Raw genomic sequence first — 21,467 nt, 5'->3', positions numbered from 1 at the left:
TTGCAAAGTCAACAACCCTTTGTTCACTCATTGCATTCATAATCTTCACAGTTTCAGCCAGAGTCTCTTTGACAAATTATACTTTCTCTTATATGTGGAATCCACAAGGAGGCTGATGTAAGGACAATAGTTATTTATATTGTGTGACAAATGACTCTCGTGCGTTTGGAACACTATGAATAGAGTTTTTTTTTATAACAGAAACTGTATGCTTCTTCTGGAATTTTAATCAGCCACAAGATCAGATAAGATGTGACTTCAGAAATAAAGAAAGTCCATTAGGTGACAATTAAAGGCCTTATTTCTGTCTGATGCCTTCATCACAACACATAAGCATTGTCCTTTAATTATCTATATCTTTCAGTCTCATCTTTCAGTTTCATATCCAGGTTATTAGCCTTTTGTTTTAATGAATACGCTTAAAGTGATTAATCAAAAGATGGCTACTTACATTGAATTGTGTTTTGCACTTTTTTAAAACAGGGTTGGACCATTACATTTCAATTCAATTCAATTCAATTTTATTTAAAGTGTCTTATCATAACAAAGTTATCTCAAGACACTATACAGTTTAAGTAAGACTATAGTTGATTAAGGAAAAATAGATCCCAGCAATTCAACAAAGAGCAAGAAGCGAAACACTGTACAGTGAGCTGTACCGTGAGCTATGGCGAGGAAAAACTTCCTTTTAGAAGGAAGAAACCTCGAGTGGAACCAGACTCATTGTTGACGGCCTCCCGCTTTGACCGGCTGGAAGGAAGGATGAGGGGGTAGACAGATGGATAAGGAGAGGAGTGAGGGAAGTTATAGTGAGAAAAAAAAGGAGAGTGTAGGAGAGTCCATGGAGGTGCTGGAGAGAACTTCGGGATCTGATGACGTGGTGAAGATCCTGGATCAGCAGCAGCTCTGTAGGTGGAGCCCTGGGGCTCCGGGAGAGATTTCACACTGACTATTACACGGGGCCGCCAAGCAAAAAGAACAAAGCGACTAATAAAGAATTTCTCACGATGGGTAAACTTAAATAAATGAAATTACATTCTGAATATGCTTCAAGAAACAAAGTAAACAAAAATGCAGATTATTCAAAAATATTCAGTTTATTCAGACATGTTCAAATTATTCAACAATGACAAAGTCACTCGGTGCACCAACCACATCCTTCTTGAGAGTGACCCCGAACCTTCAGACTCGTCTTCCTTTCATTCACCTCAATGCCCCCCGCCTTCAGGCGGTTTATGGCCTGTCAGCAATCACTGGCAGCTGCAGAAAACAAGACAGGTGGAGACAATAACAATCAGCAGGGGGACCGGAAAGGAAACTCACAGACACATTTTATTTATTTCAAAATAAAAAAAGGAAACACCAAGAAAGACACACGAGACATAACATGGCCATTACCCCATAGCTGGGTAGGAGGTGGTGCCTTTCTCAATCTGACTCCATCTCTAACTAAAACAGTTGTTATCCCTCGTTTGCATGTTTTTTGTCTGCTTTCTCTTCTTGTCAAACATTACTGATAATGATACAAATCTAAATCATCAGCTTCGCCTGTCATCAACCCCTGCCCTATCTTCTGTGTTGTCACTTAAAACCTGTGATGGTTCCCAGGCGAATACATTCATTCCTGGGTCTTCAATCTTTTAATGAGTAGAGATAATCTTAACAAACAAAGATGCTTCTTATCACATATCTTTCACGAGTCACGAGAATAGCACAACAGACGTGTTCCTTGTTGGCTCAAGTATAGGTGATTAATCATGAAAACACCAGTTGGTGGAACTCTTGGGGGTTACATGGAATGCAGAACTCACTGCAGGGTCCCAGAGTTCACACACTTTCAAAGCTGACATGAATGCAGGTTAGTTCGACCTTAGTTTGTGAATAATAAAAGCAAATCTTATTACAGTGAATACAAGAGTATATTTCAATATTACTTCTAATACCAAAGGTTATATCGTTAACATTAGCTTGTGTGTAAACATGAGGACGTATCTGTGGGTAAATATGACAATAAATCTTCAATAGGTATTTCAAACAACCGTTTCATAGCATTATTTTGACCTCATGCAACCGCGTAGATAGAGTCAGAATCCTTTGCCGAGGTCTGATTCAACTAATTCCACATTTGGGTGCAGCTGTGTTTTTGAGTTTTTCAAAGAAGCTTTGTTGAAAGAAGTCATCATGTGTAATGCGTATTAAAAAATAATCGCAAGACTTTATATTACATGTATAAGACTTAAAATGGCAGTTAAAAATCATGCATAGCAACTTATAACAAGGTATTATAAGTGGTGGAATGAATACAGCATAACCATGACTTACTTACTTACATAATAAATCCACCGTTCATAATGTTGTGTAAATTGATTTACACATTATAATTAATGCATTATAAACAAATTTCAGTTTCAAGACTCAAAGAACTGCTAGAAATTATGCCCTCAGAGATAAGTAAGTAAGTAAGTAATTTGTACTTATATAGCGCTTTTCCAGACCAGGGTCACAAAGTGCTTAAACAATCAGAACAATACTCAATAAAAGATATACTTTAAAGGTCATGATAATGAGAACAACACAGGAGTTCCAGAAAATCAAGGAAAAACTTGCACAAGATGACATGATTATCAATTGTATAAAATATAATCCTGTATTCGTTCAGAATGTTTAGAATGCAATATTATTTGCAAGAGTTCATGCTTCAATTCAATTCATTTTATTTAAAGTGTCTTATCATAACAGATTTATCTCAAGACACTATAGAGTTGAAGTAAGACTATAGTTGATCAAGGAAAAATAGATCCCAGCAATTCAACAAAGAGCAAGAAGCGAAACACTGTACAGTGAGCTTAACTGAAGCTCCTTAAGTCCACCACTTGTAATACTAATAAACATTGTTACAAATGAAAATTCTGTACAAACTTCCATAACTATAAATCTTTCTAAATGTTTGCTTATGCCTTATGAATATACAGTATAATACATAGAAAGTGTTGCTTTTTCAATACAAAATATACTTCAGCACTTATCTGCTAATCATCATCCCCTTATATGTAACTATTATAACAACATAAGGTATTGAAACAACAAACGGAAAAATACTGATGTGAACATTTGTTCCTGGAACAAAAGTATCATCATCATAGCAGCAAAGTAAAATGTATCATTTAGTTCTTCTCATTTCTAGTCAGTTGACTGAACTTGGATCAGACATTTGGGAAGAAATACAACCAAGATTTATTGTTTTAAAGATCCTGAATAACTCTCTAAAAGGGTCATACCAGAGGATGTAATTTACCAGTGAAAATAAATGTATTTATGTTGAAAGAGAAATAGCTTGTGTTCGTCTGAATGTAATTTATAGTTGAAGTTAAAAAGGTCTGCATGAGTAAATAAAACATGTAAAAGTCATAGCAGTCAGGGAAAATAAACGATTATCGCAGTGATCTACTTTTGTGTGTCTGATGAGTTCATTTGGAGTTTTTGAGTGATGATACTCATGCAATAATGCGTCCCTGTTGGACGACATTTTTTTTAGAGGAACTATCAATTTAAATAGTGTTGTTTAGAATTGAGTATTAGATACCACACATAGAGCACATCAGACACAGTAATAACTGTTATTCCATCCCACACAGTTCAACAATAGTTCATTATAAGGCAGGATTTCAAACTACTTCAAAAAACTTGATTATATAATAGATACTTGACAAAAGTTATGTTACTTCCCTACTAATTGTTTTAATGTTAGCTGGAACAATTCAGTTTAATAGTTTTCTTTGGTTATGTTGAGCATTTAAATGTCTCAAATGCAAAAACCAAGGGCTCTCAAATGCTGAATGGAAAAATATTTCCCCATTCATTATTTTTTTAACTAGCAAATGGCTTGTCCAATCAGCTGGACCTTTCAAAAGCATTGTTTTCTGGGGACAAAGTATTTTCAATAAAGTTGCAGATGCAACCGTATTAATAGTGGTTGGTAGACAACATGATACCCCTCTCTCCACCATCAATCCCAGAAGTCTCCACCTCCAAGTGACTTGTTGTATAATCAAAGCATGATTACAGATGGCCGCAGGAGGAGTGAAGAGCACAATTACGTCATACTGTACTCTGCTCTCGTAACTTCTCCTTTAGTGAGATTTCAGACAAGGGAGAACTTTAAATATACACACATAATGAATGACAAACATCATTCAACAACGCAACTACAATAAATTATAAAAGTTAGAGACACTGAGACCCGCCTTATGTTTCTTCTGATTGGTTAATATTGCGTGGTGCTTTCTGTGATTGGCTCGATTCACGAACAAAGTACCAAAGTTTGGCAGCTTTGTTGTCATTTTATCGCAGACTGCAGTTCCTTTCATTTCCATCATGGCTGAAGTAATGAGTATATATTTTTAAAAGGTAAGAGGGACCAAGAACGAAAAAACAAATGCAAATTTCAGACTGTGAACTCTAGGGAAGCCAGATATACTTTTGTAATATTTGCAAGTGGTTTAGGGTTGTTTAATTGTCTGTGACATGATTTTGGAACTATGCATACATATTTAACATTTTGAACAAAGTTTGTTCTGTTGAATTCAATCGCTAATTCTTTCATCATTCATACGCCTGAGTCAGAATACATATTCATCTTGGCCAAAGTTCAATTCCTCACTGCTGCAGTCGCTCCTAAAGGAAGACAAACAATGTGTTGCTCCATTGCACATTAACCAAAGAGAGACTCGGGGAATTTAATTTCTCTCAAACCCCCCGCTGAGTCCTCATTGAACACGACAGACTGATCTGGAGGTTATTAATAACTCACCCACTGGCCCTCTGCTGCGCCTCTCTGGCCACGGCCGGCGAACACACAACAGCAGCCCAGAGGCAACAACAAGAGATAAAGAACATGGCTGGTGTTTACGAGCAGAATTTAGTGTCAACACATTAACACATTAATCAGACGTATTTGGAGACAGACGTCGGCTTCAATGTGCGTTCCTATCACCAGGATAGTGTCTGTGGCACCATAGTAATGTGCTGCTTAAAGATCCATTTAGAATATTTTACTCTTCAAAGGTCACTGAATTGTAGTTTTAGATAAGGTCGGATCCTATCAGATAACTTGATCTTTCGGCAGATTCGACAAGTTGACATTCACAGTGATAGTGAGAAGATATTATGCTATATCGAAGAAGAAGAACCCTGATGGAAAACATTGAATTGGGAGATTCAAAGCAAAAAATGAAAACATTATCTGTCTCTGTTAATTATGTAAAAAAATGAAAATAAACAGAAGTTATTGAGAAATGCTATGATGGTCCTCTTTCCATAAGACAGGTAAGAAAATGTTTCAGGGCCAAGTGGGCCTGGTTCTACCAGCATGGGATCCTCCCAAGTATCCTATGGCCTCTGCTCATCTATGAGGTCCCAATGACTGTGGTTGAAGGCTTCAAGCTAAGGGTGAGCAGCTACCCGGCACAGATGGTAGGGATTGCCATGCAGGCTAAGTAACATCGGGCCTATGGGAGCACCAATGGGTGAGGTTATAGTAAACACGATCTGATTATGATTTTTATTGTAAGAGTATGTATGACTCTAAGGGCTCAATTAATCTCTGTTTTTGTCCTGTACTATCAAAGACTCACCAAGCATATTTCATATTTATTATTGTTTGCTAGAAGTCTGTGTTTAATTGTTGTCCTAATTGGTCACCATTTCAACATGAACATTGTTGTGAGCTTTGATTGAGACAACCTTCCTGCTGCCACATTAAACAACACTGTCAAAAAGACATGAGCGCCCCCTCTGGGAAAATGTCCTGTCAATGATCACAACTCATTTGGTAGTAAAGTGATTTTTAAAACGGTTCATTTCCAGTTAAAATACACCTCGTCATGGACAGTGGGTCCAGAATGTTGTTATTCAAGTGTGAGAGTGCACCAACAATGCAGCCGTAAAGGTCAATCAACAGAGTCAGAGTACATCTTGTGCTTCCTCCCGTCCTGACAAGCTCAAATTGCTCTTCTGAAAGGTCTTAACACATCAGGGACGTGACAAATAAATGCTAAACACTTACTGCTGAATAATTCAAAATGGTGGTATTCACACTCGTGGAAGGATGAATTTTAATAGATTCAAATCGCTCTTCACAAAAGTAGGATTCAGGATCATACGATTGATGGCTTTATCATCTGAGCTGCTAATAGATATGTTTCTGAGATCAACCGAGGTTTCGGATTTCCGTCTTGGTGTCTTTTGTCGTTTCGAATAATCTTCCAATCCGCTGGCAGAAATAGGACAAGATGTTCCGCATTGGAACGAATGTGCACAAAAAACTCTTGCATTTCAGGAGTCGACAGTTCAACACACTATAGAGTTATTTATTGTGAAAACCTAACGATATCCATCATATCAACACACGTTACAAAGACAGTTTGTTCTCTTCTACTTTAGTGAAGAATGTATGGCTTCCACTTGTTATGGACGATTTTGGAAGCCAACTCTTCTTAAATGTTATTTTATAATCAGTCAAATTCTGTAAGAAATGTTTTTTAAAAACACAATACAATATAAATTATAAGTAACAAATAGCTTTTTTGTCCCTTTAGGAATCAAATGAAAACATGAAGCTGCTCAGTGTTGATGCTGATAAAGAATATATTCCATGAAGATTTATTTTTTGAATCTGGATGAAGATGAAAATGTTTTATATTTTCAACTTCTGAAGAGAACTCTTGGTATAATATCATTGTTTACCTTTGACACCCACTTCCTTTTCATTTCATCTAACGTGGTGCTCTTTTTAAAAGTGTTTTTTGGACGGTGAAGTATCACAAAGAGAAGTGTACGTCTTGTCACCAAGGAAACACAATAGGTTTCATCTGAAAGATCAAGCACGAGTACATCGTACAACATAATAAAGAAAGAAGGTCAAGTGTGAATGTTCGATTATGTGCTTGAAAATAAATATCCTCTTGACTGTTGAAGCATTGTTTTTGTGACACAACAGTGTCCACAGTTTTTTTACCACACGTTGTGAACCAGCATGGGACTGTCCAATCTTTGAGACCCCCTGCTGGATTTGCTAATTGATAATTCAGCAAATGTCATTCTGGTGAAATCAAATTGAAATGATATCAACTATCTTGAAGGTAGTGCAGGGGATTTATTTTCCTGTCATGGATTTGAAGCGTCTATCAACTGCCAACTATCGAGGCTTGATCCAATTTTTAATTAACAGGCAGAAACAAGAATAAAACTGACAATATAATTAGTCTAGTATATAATTATGGATTCATAGACAAAAATGCAATCTACTGGTCCATCATGGTACCAAAAATAAAATCTGCATGTTGTGAAATGTTTGTCTTTCTTCTTCCAAATTACTCTGGTGATAAAAGTAACACAAAAAACCAAAACAAAACGAGAACATTGTTCAGTCAAATGTAGCTGAATTAAAATGTAATTAAAATTCCTCCATAAGAGATAAGAGTGCAATGATGAAAGGTCACATTGGAATCAAGTATTTTTTAATGTCTACATTTATTCTATATCACATCTCTCCAAAACACGAACATCGTACAATGAAAAAACATTGTTTTTTTTTTAGTTTAACTGGTGTTATATTACTAACATTTCTTTTATTTTTTTACAGAAATAAATGGAATAATCAAACTTGTTTCCCTTTTCTGTCCTTGATAACTAATACATTTTCAATATAATTTAGGCTTTAAAAAAATGTCTTCTATTAGAATCAATTCTAATATATATTGTATAATTGAAACATATGTTACGACATATTTAGTAGATCCTTATTCCTTTCCTTATAAAGTGCTATCCCACTTTTAATCTAGCGTTATTTAGATGATGACTGTTGTTGAAGTTTGTCGTTCAACCAACTTGTTTTAGTTTAAAGTCTGAGTAGTTCAAACAGCAACAAGTAACTTTTTAAAATATATTTTCTGCAATATTTGTTTTAATTTTAAACCAGTAGGTTCTGACACAGTGGGGAACCATAAATAGCAGTGTAGAACTTACATATTGGCTTTTAAATGCTCTGCATTGACATTATATCTTATCAGTAGAGGTATTATTAGATACAAAAAACAATGATTTATATGGCGTAAGCACTTCTAAAACTTGGTTGCATGTAGACCTGGTACTGTTTCTGAATGAAAGACTGAAGCCATCACACCACATGTTGAGTAAAGTTGAGTTATAATGTTAAATCCCAACAATTTAATGGTGTTTCACGATAAGTAATCTGTATTTTTTCACATGTCTTTATCACTTTGTGGAACCTGCTGCTCGTCTTCTCAGTAGTAGACGCTGGGATGAATTCTGATTGTTCCTCTGAGGCTCATTTTCTTAATACATTTCTCCCCAAACCTTTGAAAGAAAGACAGAAAGAGCAGCTCCCTGAATAGATGCTTCTTGATACTGACACAAATTGCTTTTTTTTCTAAACATTCGGGGAGCTATTTGTTTACACACGGCGTGACGAGGGAGATTACTGCTTTGCATGCAGAACAGTGTGGGTGAAGTTGAAGTGTTGATCTTGAACTGAAGAAATAATTTCTGTGCCTCTGTTAGCCGCTATTAAAGTCCCTGAGTTGGTGTGTTCTGTGTGGCAACCTGTGATTACTTGGTATTCATAGAGCGAATATTTAACAGTCGTACTCCCCCAACAAATGCTTGTGTTAGTTTACAACAACTTTACATAAACAGAAAATAAAGATTATTGTCAGCCTGTTAATTATTATCCCATGAATGGAAATCAAAGTATGCAAATGGTTGTGAATTAATTTGTGGACTTCATTTACATTTTGCCTCTTTCTTTTCTTCTTTTCTGAACCAACATGATGCCATTTAACTCATATGCCACCTCATTGACTTCCATTGTAAAATATATCTAGTGAAATAAGTGTGGATCTGAGTGATTTTTCATGTTCCAGTTAAGGATGATGAATAAAATACTGATGATCGTAAAGATTTGCAGCTGAACTTCTACGAACTCTATATATTGAAGATGAGACTTTTAACTTCATCTGTCTAACTCTGAAGCAGAAATTGATCCCTTGGTCTTCAAAATTAGTTTTGTAATAGTCATAAATCATGGTAAGTACTTGCTCAGGAGGTGAAGACACATTTACATCTGTTTTAGTACAGATCTAAATCTGTAAATGTCAACTCTGCTGTGATTAGTTTAGAATCAAGGTTTGTCACTGCGCATCATAAATCCCGGAGAGACTTGTTGTACAAACAAAGCGGGGGTGATTACAGAAGGCTGGAGGAGGAAGGGAGATCATTATTAAATCATATTGGACTCCACTCTCGTAACCTCTTGTTCGCTGAGAATATAGACAGGGCAAAACTTTATAAAAATAATAACTTCAAAACATCGTCATGATGAAGGACTTACTGCATCTTGGATCTTTGAAGACTTCAAAGGAATTAAAGATATTTATGTTGATGAACAGGATCCATTCAGAGAGGGATTCTTTCATGGTTTGTATCCTAATGCCCATGTGGCTAAGACCACCCTCTTACTTATTATTGGTTGAGACTGTATAACTCGTCCGTCATGTATTACCGTATGTTTGAACAGAACCTTGAAACTGAGGTGACGATGCTAGAAAGATTATTCTTTGTAGATATTTTTGTAATATACAGTACAGTATAAAAACCTTAATTAACTGTCGGTTGTTTTTCAACCGGACTTCTGCACAACACAACTGATGAACTCCATTAAAAACTCAAGAAAAGACAAGACACATATGTGAATAACATCATGACCATATTTTGAAGTTATTAATTTATATAGTTCTCCCCCCTCTGAAATATCAGCAAACGAGAGGTTACGAGAGTGGAGTCCATTATGATGTTTGTTCAGTGAAATCATACGATACTTAACCAATCAAAGCAGAGTGGGTGTGGTTATGATTAACAAGATTTAATCACCAGAAAATTAAGTGTTTTCAGTGGGCGGGGCTTAAGTAAATTATCTAAGGTTTTGTACAGACACATACTGATGAGTACAACAGTCTAAGATCAATTTAAGAGAAACTTAAAAACATTAGTTGCTCTTTAAACATAAAAGACCAAAAACATCTGTTTTTATGTTTCCTAAAAACAAGAATACACGGTGGAGTTCAGTGGACACTTTTGGCTTCACACTGCTGACATCTGTTTAATGTGATCACAATTAACGAAATATTCCATGAGGAGGAGAGTAGGAGTGGAATACACAGTAACTATCATGCATTTGTTATAAGCATAGAGTTGTACAATAGTCTACATTTAAATAAATTCAATGGAGTATAAAAAAGGTGAGAGCTGGAGCAAATAAAAATCATTTGCAGAACAGAAAACAACACTTAACTTCACTCTGTTGTATTAAAACAGATCTAAACGTGTCTTCACCTCCTGAGCAAGTACTTAGTATTCCATACCATGATTTATGACTATTACCAAACTAGTTTTGAAGACGAAGGGATTCTGCTTCAGAGTTGGACAGAAAAGGTTAAGTTCATAGCAGTTCAGCTGCAAATCTTTAAGATCATCAGTTTTTTTTATTTATTATCTTAAACTGGAATGTGAAAATCCACTAAGATCCACACTTAAATCACTAGATATTCTTTTACTACGGAAGTCAATGAGGTGGAAACTTCAGCTGCTGACGTCACATATAACAACGTCAGAAGTTCTGCCTCAGAGCGGCTGAAAGAAAAAGACTCTTTAAGGAACAGGATGAATATTCACCCTGTGTGTTCACTATCACATGACAGAATACTCTTGAAGGCTCACGAAAAGGTCAATATCAACGTCAAGGCTGGTTTATCAGAATTCTGTGCTCACAGATTTCCATTGTCACCTTCAACAGATCAACGGTTTAGGACTGACACAGTGAGAGAGAGAGAGAGAGAGAAAGTCTGTGCATCAAATACAAAATCCATTTCCCTACTTATCTTTCACTTTTCACATCTTCAAATGGAAGCTATCAGCGTATGAAAAAAAAAGGGGTTGGAGAAATGTCACTTGTGTTGAAACTTTGTGGCCAGACTGACGCAAGAGCTCTCAGAGGAGAAATAGCTGGAGGCCGAGCAGTGAGGCAGGTGCGTCTGTGCGTCAGCGTCTGAGCAGAATGAAGACAAAGATGGGAGGAACAAGAAAATCAGAGCAGAGGGAATAAGACGACATGACGCTCCCTTACGCTGGTTAAACTACATGCGTGTCACAGGAAATGCTGGGTCACGGCAGATGGACGTGACGATTAAAGGATGTAGTCGTCAGAGATGAAACGGTAACAAAAATAAAACGTTTATTATTTTTAAAAAAGAGCTCAACGAAGTTTCAAAGGAATGAAAGATATGTAAGTAAATAAACAGGATTAATAGTTATTAATATTCTGAGAGGTACTTTTTCATGTTTTTTTTATATCAAAGCCCATATGTGGCTAAGACCGTCCTCCTACTTATTATTGGTTGGCTCAGTGCTTATAATTCTTCACTGCATGGTGTGTGTTTTTTCTGTTGTTGACAGTTTGTATGCATATGTTGAAGATTAGAGAAGCAGATTCACAATATATTTTTTCTTTCTTTTTAATCTTGGTGGATAAAGATGTAAAGCATTAGCATTAAACTTCAAAAATAAAAACAAATACCCTAAAACTGTGTAATATATATCGTAAATGTTGGGGAATAATTGTTGCAAGAACACAGAAACAGAGCGGGACAAGAATAGTGTGTGGATTAAAAGGCATTTGAGTGATGTTTCAATCAAAACAAAAACAGATGTTGCTGAATATGATACCATAGTCTTCATTCTTGTCAGCTAAGAAAACATGATGTCTTCATTGATTCTATTCTAAGTTTTTATTTGGTTTACCATTTACTGATATTCAGAATTATGCTGTCGGATAAAGCGGTTTGGATAAGCGACAATTCTCGTAATACTAGCTATAAGCCTATAAAGGATTTTATGAAAGCCATTTATTTCGTTTTATTTTAGTTAGACGAGGAAGAGCCTGTTTCCAGTTCTACACCAGCAAAACACATTTTCAAGAAATCATTTTAGACCTATAAACCCATCTTTATCGGATGTTCTTTCTCGATCGTCTGATCCATGCCTGAACAAGCAGGAACAAACACGCTCTTTAAAGGGCAAGTAATGTGTAAATCCAAATCTTCTAGCTCCCTCACATGTTTCAAATGTTGAAGTCTTGCTCTCCTAGATGCAGTAAGTCCCTCATCATGACCATGTTTTGAACTAATTACCTTTTAAAGTGTCTGAAATATCAGCAAACGAGAGGTTACGAGACCATTATGACATAATAATGAAGAACGTCCTTCTTCTGTCTTTATAAATGTCTCTTGGAGATGAAGACTTCCTGGTTTGTTGACGCGCAGTGACAAACATTGATGTTTGACCAATCACAGCAGAGTGGGCATGCTTATGGTAAACAAGATTTAATCTCCAGAAAAACCAAGTGTTTTCAGTGGGCGGGGCTTAAGCTCATTTTCTAATATTAATATTTTAATGAAAAGAGAGTTTTGTACAAACAGACACATACTGATGATACAATAGAGGTCCAAGATATATCGAAGAGACACTTAAATCAACACATTGCCATTTAAGAATTGTTATCACTGTTATCAGCTGCCTTTTTCAATCATCTTTCAGGATCTAAAGTCTATATATAGACTTCTGCTACTGATTTATCTCTGCTATATCATTTGTCACTGTGACAAAATGGTCCCACGAGCGTCAACAGAAACAGATCAAAGCTCAAAACCTTTGTTATTTATGTCAGAGTGCAGCAATCTGTCTTTGCAAGTCCTTATTTGAGTTACATTAGTAAGTAAGTAAGTAAGTAAGTAATTTTTATTTGTATAGCGTACTCTGTTTTTAAATGAGTTTTCCATCTTAAGATTCATGTTTTCGAAATATAGTATACAGGCTGTTTGCACTTTACTTTTTAGTGACATGATTATTGAGTAAAATTCATAAAAAGACATGATTTCTTCTCCCAGAACAAACTAAATTGGATCTAAACAACAGTAAGTTTGATGTTTAAACATTTTGATGTTATGTTACATCTGAATTAAGAAGGTTTTGAATGTGTATCTATTTGTATGGCTTCTGACTGCTTAAGTGACCTTTGTTCAGATAAACAACAGCACATTTACTTACACATAAGTATATTTTATTGATAGACATGTGACATTTGGCTCATGATATTCATAAATATTAACCCTTGTGTTATCTTAGAGGTAAAGTGAACCGAAGGCCAAAAAACAAATGTGATTGTTTTATCCCTTGTGTTGCTTTCCAAGATGAACGACCTTTCTGGCCTTCGGGTCACCTTGACCCTGAGATAACTCAAGGGTTAAATGTAATAAGAGCTTTAGATGTTGCACTGTGTAATGGACCTCACAATTGTTTTGTTTATTGAGTTCGACATTTTTTACAGGACCACATCATATACTGTTACTCGGCTCTCAATCTAAGAGAAAGTGGACATTAAATGAAGCCTAAATGTGTGAAAAATATGAGAAGAAAATTAGAAATGATATTATATTTTTAATCACATTTCTATTGTGCGTGATTTTAATTAATTGTATAATCATTTTAAGAGTTGTTTTACTATTCTACAGTACTTTAATTTCTCTAGGGGCCACATAACCACAGGGCACGCGGCAAATAAGCCTCTTGGGCCGACCTTACTGACGTCTGTTTTAATATATAACACACGGGTGTTTGCTGAAGACACCTTTGCCAGGTGTTAGTTGATCTCAGCTGCAGAATTCAACGATGTGTTCATGTGTTTTCGGGATTTACATGTTGGTACAAAACAGGGCATCTGTTTGGTGTGAATGTATTTTATTGAGGAGTGGAAACAAACATGACACAATGACAGGAAAGACAGGAGTGACTAACACACAGTTCCATGTCAGAATAAATGACAGTAATGACGACTAATCCTCAAAAGAGTCGGATGACGTAAAATAAAGTGCTATTGATCATGTTACACAGTCTCTGTACAGAAAAACATTTACTGAAGACACAAAAGGGTTTGATGATTTCATCATGATCACAGTTCTTCATCTCATCATAACAAGCGGAGGAGGGTTCTCATCCCGCACAGAACAAAAGCCCTTTTTTTCAAACAGTAGGGCAAACTTTAATAAATGATGAAGTGATCCATCTATTGCTCGGAGAAAAACAATGGTGTCCTTCCATGTCAAAATTGACCAAAGCAAAACATGGCGATGACTGGTTGACATTTAATCGATGGTGACTAGTACACCCATGGGTCCGGCGGTACCTGCACGGTCACGATGACTCATCAGTCTTTCTACAATCCCACTCATCCTCCTCCCCTCCCGCGTCCTCCTCCGAGCTGTCGGGCTGATTTAAACTCCTCGTCGCGGTGACAAACAGCCTCTTTGTGGTGTTTCACTGCCACACTGGCGAAGGTTTACGCTCCCCTTCAAAAAACACGATGGCGGCGCCTGCTGAGGCCGCTCTCTCTGATCAACCAATCCCCCCCTCGGTGTTTCTTTTTTTTTTTGTGCAAGCGAGGACAAAATGAAATGTCTCTGCTTGGAAGACATAAACACGGTGGCGTGATCCCATTTCACACCTTCGCCATAACACTTATGCCTCAGGGATTTTTCCAATTGCAAACATTCTTTACAAAATGTTTTTTTTTTTAATGTTTAATTTACATTTCTTTTTTCAATTATTCCAGACCGATGTCTACTTCAAGGTGTGACCGACCATGAAGATATGATTTTACAAAAAAAGGCAACTTGTAAAAAGAAACAGTAAAGTTAGAGATAAAAAAGAGAGATTGACGACTAGAGTTTTTCGAGGTGGTTTTTTCTGCCCAGTGAAAGATTTGGTAGGACTTCAGTTGCACTACGAAGCTCGAGTGGTCCTTGTGACTGAGTGGTCGGCGATTCAATCCCAGTGTGTGGTTGTTGTGGCCCTGAGCTAAACACTGAACTCAGATTTCTTCTGATGGTTAAGATGGTGGACAAAACTATCTTCAGTGTGTGCTTGTTTTGTAAAAACTTACGAATAAACCAGTGTAAAGGACAAGATAATATCTTAAAAAATGAATTTAAAATAAATCAGATCAGAAAAAGTGTAAACTTAAGGCTAGAAAACACATGAGTTACCATAAATTGTTTCAGCATAAGATTACAAATTTGGATTCTTGGTGTAAACTGTGGTTTAAGATTAAGAGAGATGAATATAATTGAAACGAAACAAACATTTTCTTCAGAAATCTTTGCTTCAGATATAGAACAATGTAAATCTTTGATACAAACTAAAGATCAGTTTTAGTCTTACATTTTGGAAGCCTTGCAAAGAAATCTATTATCCATGAAACATCAATAGTTTAGAAGACTCATCGCTATTGTTCTTTTAACAAAGAAAACACGATTTCTTTCTTTCTCTCTGTAACAATTATTTGCAGCCTTGGTGTCACTTATCTAACCTGATCATAGAATTACAATTAATCTATAAACTTTTGTACTAAAATGGTAAAAGTCATTTTGCTGGATTATAAATAGCCATAATCCAGCAAGAATATTTAGATACCAGAAAGAGGGGGCTTCTGTGATTGGCTTACTTTATCCACGACACGACGACAAAAGCAACATTTTTTTTACAACACTGGCAATAAACATGATAATGATTCTCATATTTTTATACATCAAATCTCTCCTCATGTCTCTGTTTCATTTTTTCTCCCTTTCATAATCATTACTATCAACTCGATCCATTTCACGAATTACTACAGTAATTTAATTTTCAATTTGAACTGCTCGTCATCAATATATCTTTTTTGAAATTGTATACAATATTGTCACAAAAAGTTTCACACAGCATTAACATGAAGTACGGCTCAGATGAACTGACCAGTTTTTAACATCCGTTTGGACATACAATTTCTCCACAACCCGTCTGAGTGTATCAGACTTTTGCAGTTTAGCATTGAGATTTAAGACAAGTTAAAAGACACGTTAAAGGTAAAAGGAAGCATTGACTATGGACACGAAAGAGAGGCAGGCTAGTGAAGCTAAATGCTAGCAGACCACCTCCCAACAACAAGAAACACACCAGACTCTGCTTCCAGAAATATGGTCTACAGTTCTTTCTTTTGTTGCTGCTGTTTTTCAACGTGCTCCTTTATTACCGTCATTCCCAGACCCAGAAACTAATTTCATTCTGATCATATTGAATGGAATGACATGACATGATTTTTAATCCTTTCTTGATTTTCTGCTGGTAAAAAATGACTTATTAGGACCGGCTTCGGTTAAAAAAGGATCCACTAAATCTACTCAAGATACAGAACTTCTTCACCACAGATCCATTGAGCTGCAATCCTTACATCCAAATCTTCCTTTGAGGGCTCTTGAGGTAAATGTTTCTCCTTTATTTTGTGTTCACTGATGGCTCATAATCTGCTCACTCTCTCCACAGGTTGGACACTTGCTTCCTCTCCATGATGTCATTGGTAGCTAACAACCCTGTGGTCGTGTCTCTCTTCGTACTCCAATTACGTCCGAAGAACAAATGTGAGAAAAGTTCCCTGTGGTTCGCTGGAGATGGGTAACGGATTATTTAAAGGTCCACGTGTCTCTGAACTTTATGAAGCAGAAAAACGAACGATAATTCAGGTTTGAGTGCTGGTGCTCCTCAAGCGATCCACTCTGATGAAGACTCGATGCTCAGATCTCCTCTATAGAGTCGGCTGCTACCAGACCTCTCTTCTTTCCACTGCTCAGTCTTAGGAACTCCTCACCGTCTTCACGCTTCCCTACACAGATCTGAGAATGAAGAAGAAAAATACAACAAATTGAAGACAAATATGGCTATGAAACAATAGTTATTAAAATCAAATATGCTGTTAACTTTTCAACATCTTCCAGCCTTTTTCAATCACATACAGGTTACATGTTTTTCATTGTGAGTCTAAAGCTGCAGTTAAAACTTGGGATTGGAAAATTAAGATCATTATTGTGAGATAAATGTGTTATTTTTTGGTCATTTATTAAAGGAATGGTTGAGTCACATTAAAGCCATTTATGTAAAACATTAATCAGAAAAGTTTTTTTTGCTCAAACAAATGTAATTACGTGCATTAAAAATAGTAATAATAACAATTTGACTTTGACAATGGTATTCATTTGAATTCCAAAAGTCACTCTAGAGCAGAGGTGTCAAACTCATTCCGAGTGATTGATCAGTCCAAGTCGAGGGCCAGAGAAAATGTATATTTAGCTAACTGGATGAAGTAGTGTGATTTTCAATGTAAGTGAAATATCTCTGTGTTTGTTCTCCTTTACTTAATAACTTATAACTCATATACTGTCGTTGACCGCTATCATCTCCCTTATCTTATCTTAAACACTGGCATCTTTATACTATAGGTCACCATATCAACATGAACACGAATCTACTTAAAATTAGTTGGTGGGCCTCTGGGCCTTACGAGACTAAAGTGAAGAGAAAAATGCTATCAATACCGTGTATTCATAAAACCTGAGAATTCTTACCTGAGACTCCCTCACAGCCATGAGTCCTCTCTCTCGGTTACCCGGGTTACCCTGATTAACCCTCCATACTCTCTCTCCCGGCCGGACCCTCTGAACAAAGTTAGAGGGGAAGAATCCCACCTTGTCACCACTTTTACCCTGAAAGAAGAAGCACAATTGTAAATCAGTTTTTCATTCTTTTATTCAAAGTATTCATAGAAGACAAGAACACACCATGTTTTAAAAGCTGATAACTCTGGTTAAAGCACAATGCTTTTAAGCAAACACCTACTTTAAATTCTTCAATAATGAGGTGCAAAGGTGTCAGGGCCAAATGCTTTAGCTTGCAATTTCAAAAACCCAAATACATTAACTGGAACATTATCAGAGTGATCTACTCAGAATTTCATGAAGTGTAAATGTCAGGTCATGACCAACAATAAATGTGAAAGCTCCCCCTGGAAGGACAATATATGGACGGATGTTTTACTATTCGACAGCCAATAAAATTGCTTTAAAATATTTCTTCCATTATCTAAATCCAAATGTATAAAATTGGAGAAATGGCATAGGTATTATAAAGGTTGTTGATATCATTATACATTAGCATGGATGTGCTTCTCATTAAAAGTTGCAATTTTAAGCACCTAAATTCAACCTAGGGAGTCGGTTTGATTTTGACGTTGGTTGGAAACCCAAGTGTTTCCAAGGCAGGGCTCCTCAAAGATGATGTGCATTTTGTGTACTTCCTGTCATATAAAACTGATCGATCTGAGAGCAGTTAGAAGAAAAGGTCTTGGATCATGTATTGCGTGTTATTTATTACAACAGCGATGTATAAAATCATAATAACATCTACAATCTGAACATATCAAGAAAATCCTAAAGAAATAAAACACATATATATAGCTTTGGTAAATTATTTGTATTTTTAAGCCCAAAAACGTATAGACTTATATTTGAAAAATCAAATCCGTATTACTATACAAACAAGCACGTAAACAGACAAATTAAAATGTTACTTGTTACTGTCATAATATTCAGGTTGATTTCCGGAAAGCCTCCTTACACTTGCAGATGAATGGACTGCCTTTTGTCTTGCCTATCTGGATGCACTCAAACTAGGACAACCATGATACACTTGAGCCCGTTTACACTTTTAAAGTACTATACATGCAAGAGGTTGTAATCATAGACACAAAGCAAGTAGTTTACCCTGTCTAGCCAATTCTGGTCCCATGACTTCTGGCCAAGAGCCGTGAAATTATTATATTCTGTTACACACTGTTTCAAAATGATATTTGTTTATTGTTTGTCATTGTTTTCTTAATCAATTATTGTCACGGCTTGTCATGCAGGGCTGATGGTGTGTTAAGAATAGCCGCTGTTGTCGGCGCCTCGGGTCCTCCGTCGATCAACACACAAACCAAAGAGCCACTAACTTACTCACGAAAAGTAATTATACATCTTGATCCAACCTCTGTTTCGACAGATTAGATATTTTCTATATACATTCTAATTATGTCTAATTGCTTTGCTATGGCCTCGAACCTTTTAGAGCAAATAAAGACTCAAGGTCACACAACACCAGATAAAGCATCACATGATCGGTGAAAAACATTTGTGTAATCCTCAGGGGACTGTTTTGTTTGTTTGTCCAAATCCAGAAAAAAATGGGGCAGTAAAAAAAACCTCAGCCCTTAGAGGATAGTGACATAACTTGAAACTAAAACTGTTAATTAAAAAATATGTGACCTTAAATGGAATGAGATTCATCTTATAAGCCATTGGTGTTGGCAGCCGACAGTGGTCGATATGGCTAAATTCAGAGCCAAAGTTAATTAGCCTCAGAAACTGAAATGTTTGGAACAGTTTCAGTGTCGAAAGATGAGGAGATCTACCACATATAGTGTGTTTAGATACTTCTCTTTCAATAGCCATTTTGTTTTGAGGGTTTGTCTGTTTCTTTTATTGATGCATATTGGAAAGTCTAAGAAATTATTCCAAGTACTGTAGGTGTCGCTATATACCTCTCTTACCTACTCACTTCGATGTATTTGATATAACACTCTGAAAGAAAACTCTTAAGTTGTAGAATTTCAAATGGTACATTTGTGATATATCAGTCATCAGAATTTGCAGCACATTAAACTTATCAATGAAAGATTATCCATTTCGCTCAAGATGTCGATCAAGTCAGTAGAAAAGTAGTGTTACTGCACAGATCTGGGCTAAAATGAACAACTTTGCCAAACATAATTTCCAGTCAATCCCCGGACAATCATCATCATTAATATATGCTATCCTTACAATAATGGAGAAAGTCATCGGGCACACACTTGTACATACACACCACAAGTACACATTTATTTCCATTAGAAGGCAGTGAAAGTCATTACTGTGGCAATAAGGACCTCTTTGAGGCTGCAATGTTCCTTCTTTTCATTTGGTTAAACCCTCTCAGTGTTTTTCAGAGTAAATTATCTTCTATTTCCGTCCTCGGCAGTTTGTTCACGTGATGCAGGTACACTGAAGCCTCAAATTACCATATGTGAACAATTCAACTCGCTTAAATACTCGGCTGTTTTACTGAAAGAAAAGAAATGAAAACCCACCTTCCACCACTCTTCGTTCGAGTCGTCGGTGACCTGGACTCGATCCCCCGGACTGCAGAATAAAATACAGGATAAGGAAAAGGAGAGATAGAAGACACATGAGTGCAAGAACACAAGATAGCATGAGACAGAAGGAGCTATGTGGTCTCCACAGAAGCACCTGAAAGGTCTGAAGACTCTTTGGGTCAGTCATGGCTGACCGACACAACCCTTCAAGTCCAATATAAACAAACCTTCACTTAACTGGTATATGTATTAACACAAAAATGTTGTCTGATCAATTCTTTCTCTTTCTTCTTCCTCTGTTAAATAGTGTATTCCTCATGTTCTAATTTAGTTACGATTATGATGAGCAATAATTAGATATTCAGTAGCGGTAATGGTATTGTTATGGATTTTACTACTACCTAACCATAACTGTCACTAGTTCTATCCCAGCAGTGTTCAATCGGGGCAACGTACATACATCATTGGTCTGGTCAACAAAATGTCTCCAGGTTGTCGTCACCTCTATGAAAATCATCTCAATATGCATAGAGGTCTCAAACATTACTGTCTAGAAGGTTCCGAAGCAAGGCACCTTGGTAAACATGACCTGGATGAATGAAAATCTAAAGGGAGACATCTCTTGATACTTTCACAGCTATGTAACTTTGGGCTAGGCTCGGGGGCATCCCCATAGTTGGTCATCTGATGGTACTGCCCTGGTACAACACATCATGAGTTGTGAACACAATGCCCTTCATGGAGGCTGACCCAGACCCGAACAAGTGCCGATAAAGTCTCTTGCCTCTTTAGCCAAAATGACAGATTCCTTATCGTGTAGAAACAAGCGGCTTGAATACTTGATTGCTGATGACAACTGATTTTCCTCCTCTCCATCCTATCCCACAGCATCCAGCGGCCACCAAAGACCTGGCACACCTTCTTCTTCTTCTTGTTTTCAACTGTTCTATCAGCCCTCTAATTGTCGTCTGCCATGTGTTTCTCCCAGACCTAATCTTCTCCTGCCAGTTTGGACTTGGCTCACAGTATCCCTGTGCCATAGCGGAGTGTTTGCCTGTGTAGTACCTGGCATCCATCTCCTTACTGAGGCAAAGGTAGAAGCAGCACGCCTGACATCGGTGGGGGATCATCTGAGACATCTGGCTAATTCAAGCCACTTCTTTACCTGCACATGTAGCAACCTCTTGAACTGAGTAGTGTGTGATACAACCAAACTGAAAGCAGTCAAGCTTTCAGTTTGTTGGCCCGTCAATGATGAAGTTACTTATTGATATTTATTATTATTATATGTTGCAATTGTTGG

The 21,467-nt window shown here is 36.7% G+C and overlaps 1 protein-coding gene across 2 annotated transcripts in view; it reads right to left on the bottom strand.

Moving 5' to 3' along the window:
* Positions 1–13,872: 13,872 nt before the first annotated feature.
* The window catches only part of LOC148065381 (SH3 and cysteine-rich domain-containing protein 2-like), a 39,725-nt gene continuing 32,130 nt past the window's right edge, over positions 13,873–21,467 (bottom strand). For both annotated transcript variants that reach the window (XM_087809971.1, XM_087809972.1), the window contains 3 exons: positions 20,159–20,210; positions 17,565–17,702; positions 13,873–16,835 (listed from right to left, as the gene is read on the bottom strand). In XM_087809971.1, the coding sequence (XP_087666097.1) occupies positions 16,737–16,835; positions 17,565–17,702; positions 20,159–20,210 (289 nt within the window). In that variant the 3' untranslated portion in view covers positions 13,873–16,736. The remainder of the gene's footprint in view (positions 16,836–17,564; positions 17,703–20,158; positions 20,211–21,467) is intronic.

Source organism: Callionymus lyra, chromosome 15 (genome assembly GCF_982586985.1).
Source record: "Callionymus lyra chromosome 15, fCalLyr1.hap1.1, whole genome shotgun sequence".
Classification (NCBI taxonomy): Eukaryota; Metazoa; Chordata; class Actinopteri; order Syngnathiformes; family Callionymidae; genus Callionymus; species Callionymus lyra.
Note: the sequence above shows the minus strand (reverse complement) of the source record. Positions and strands in the feature narration are given on the sequence as shown.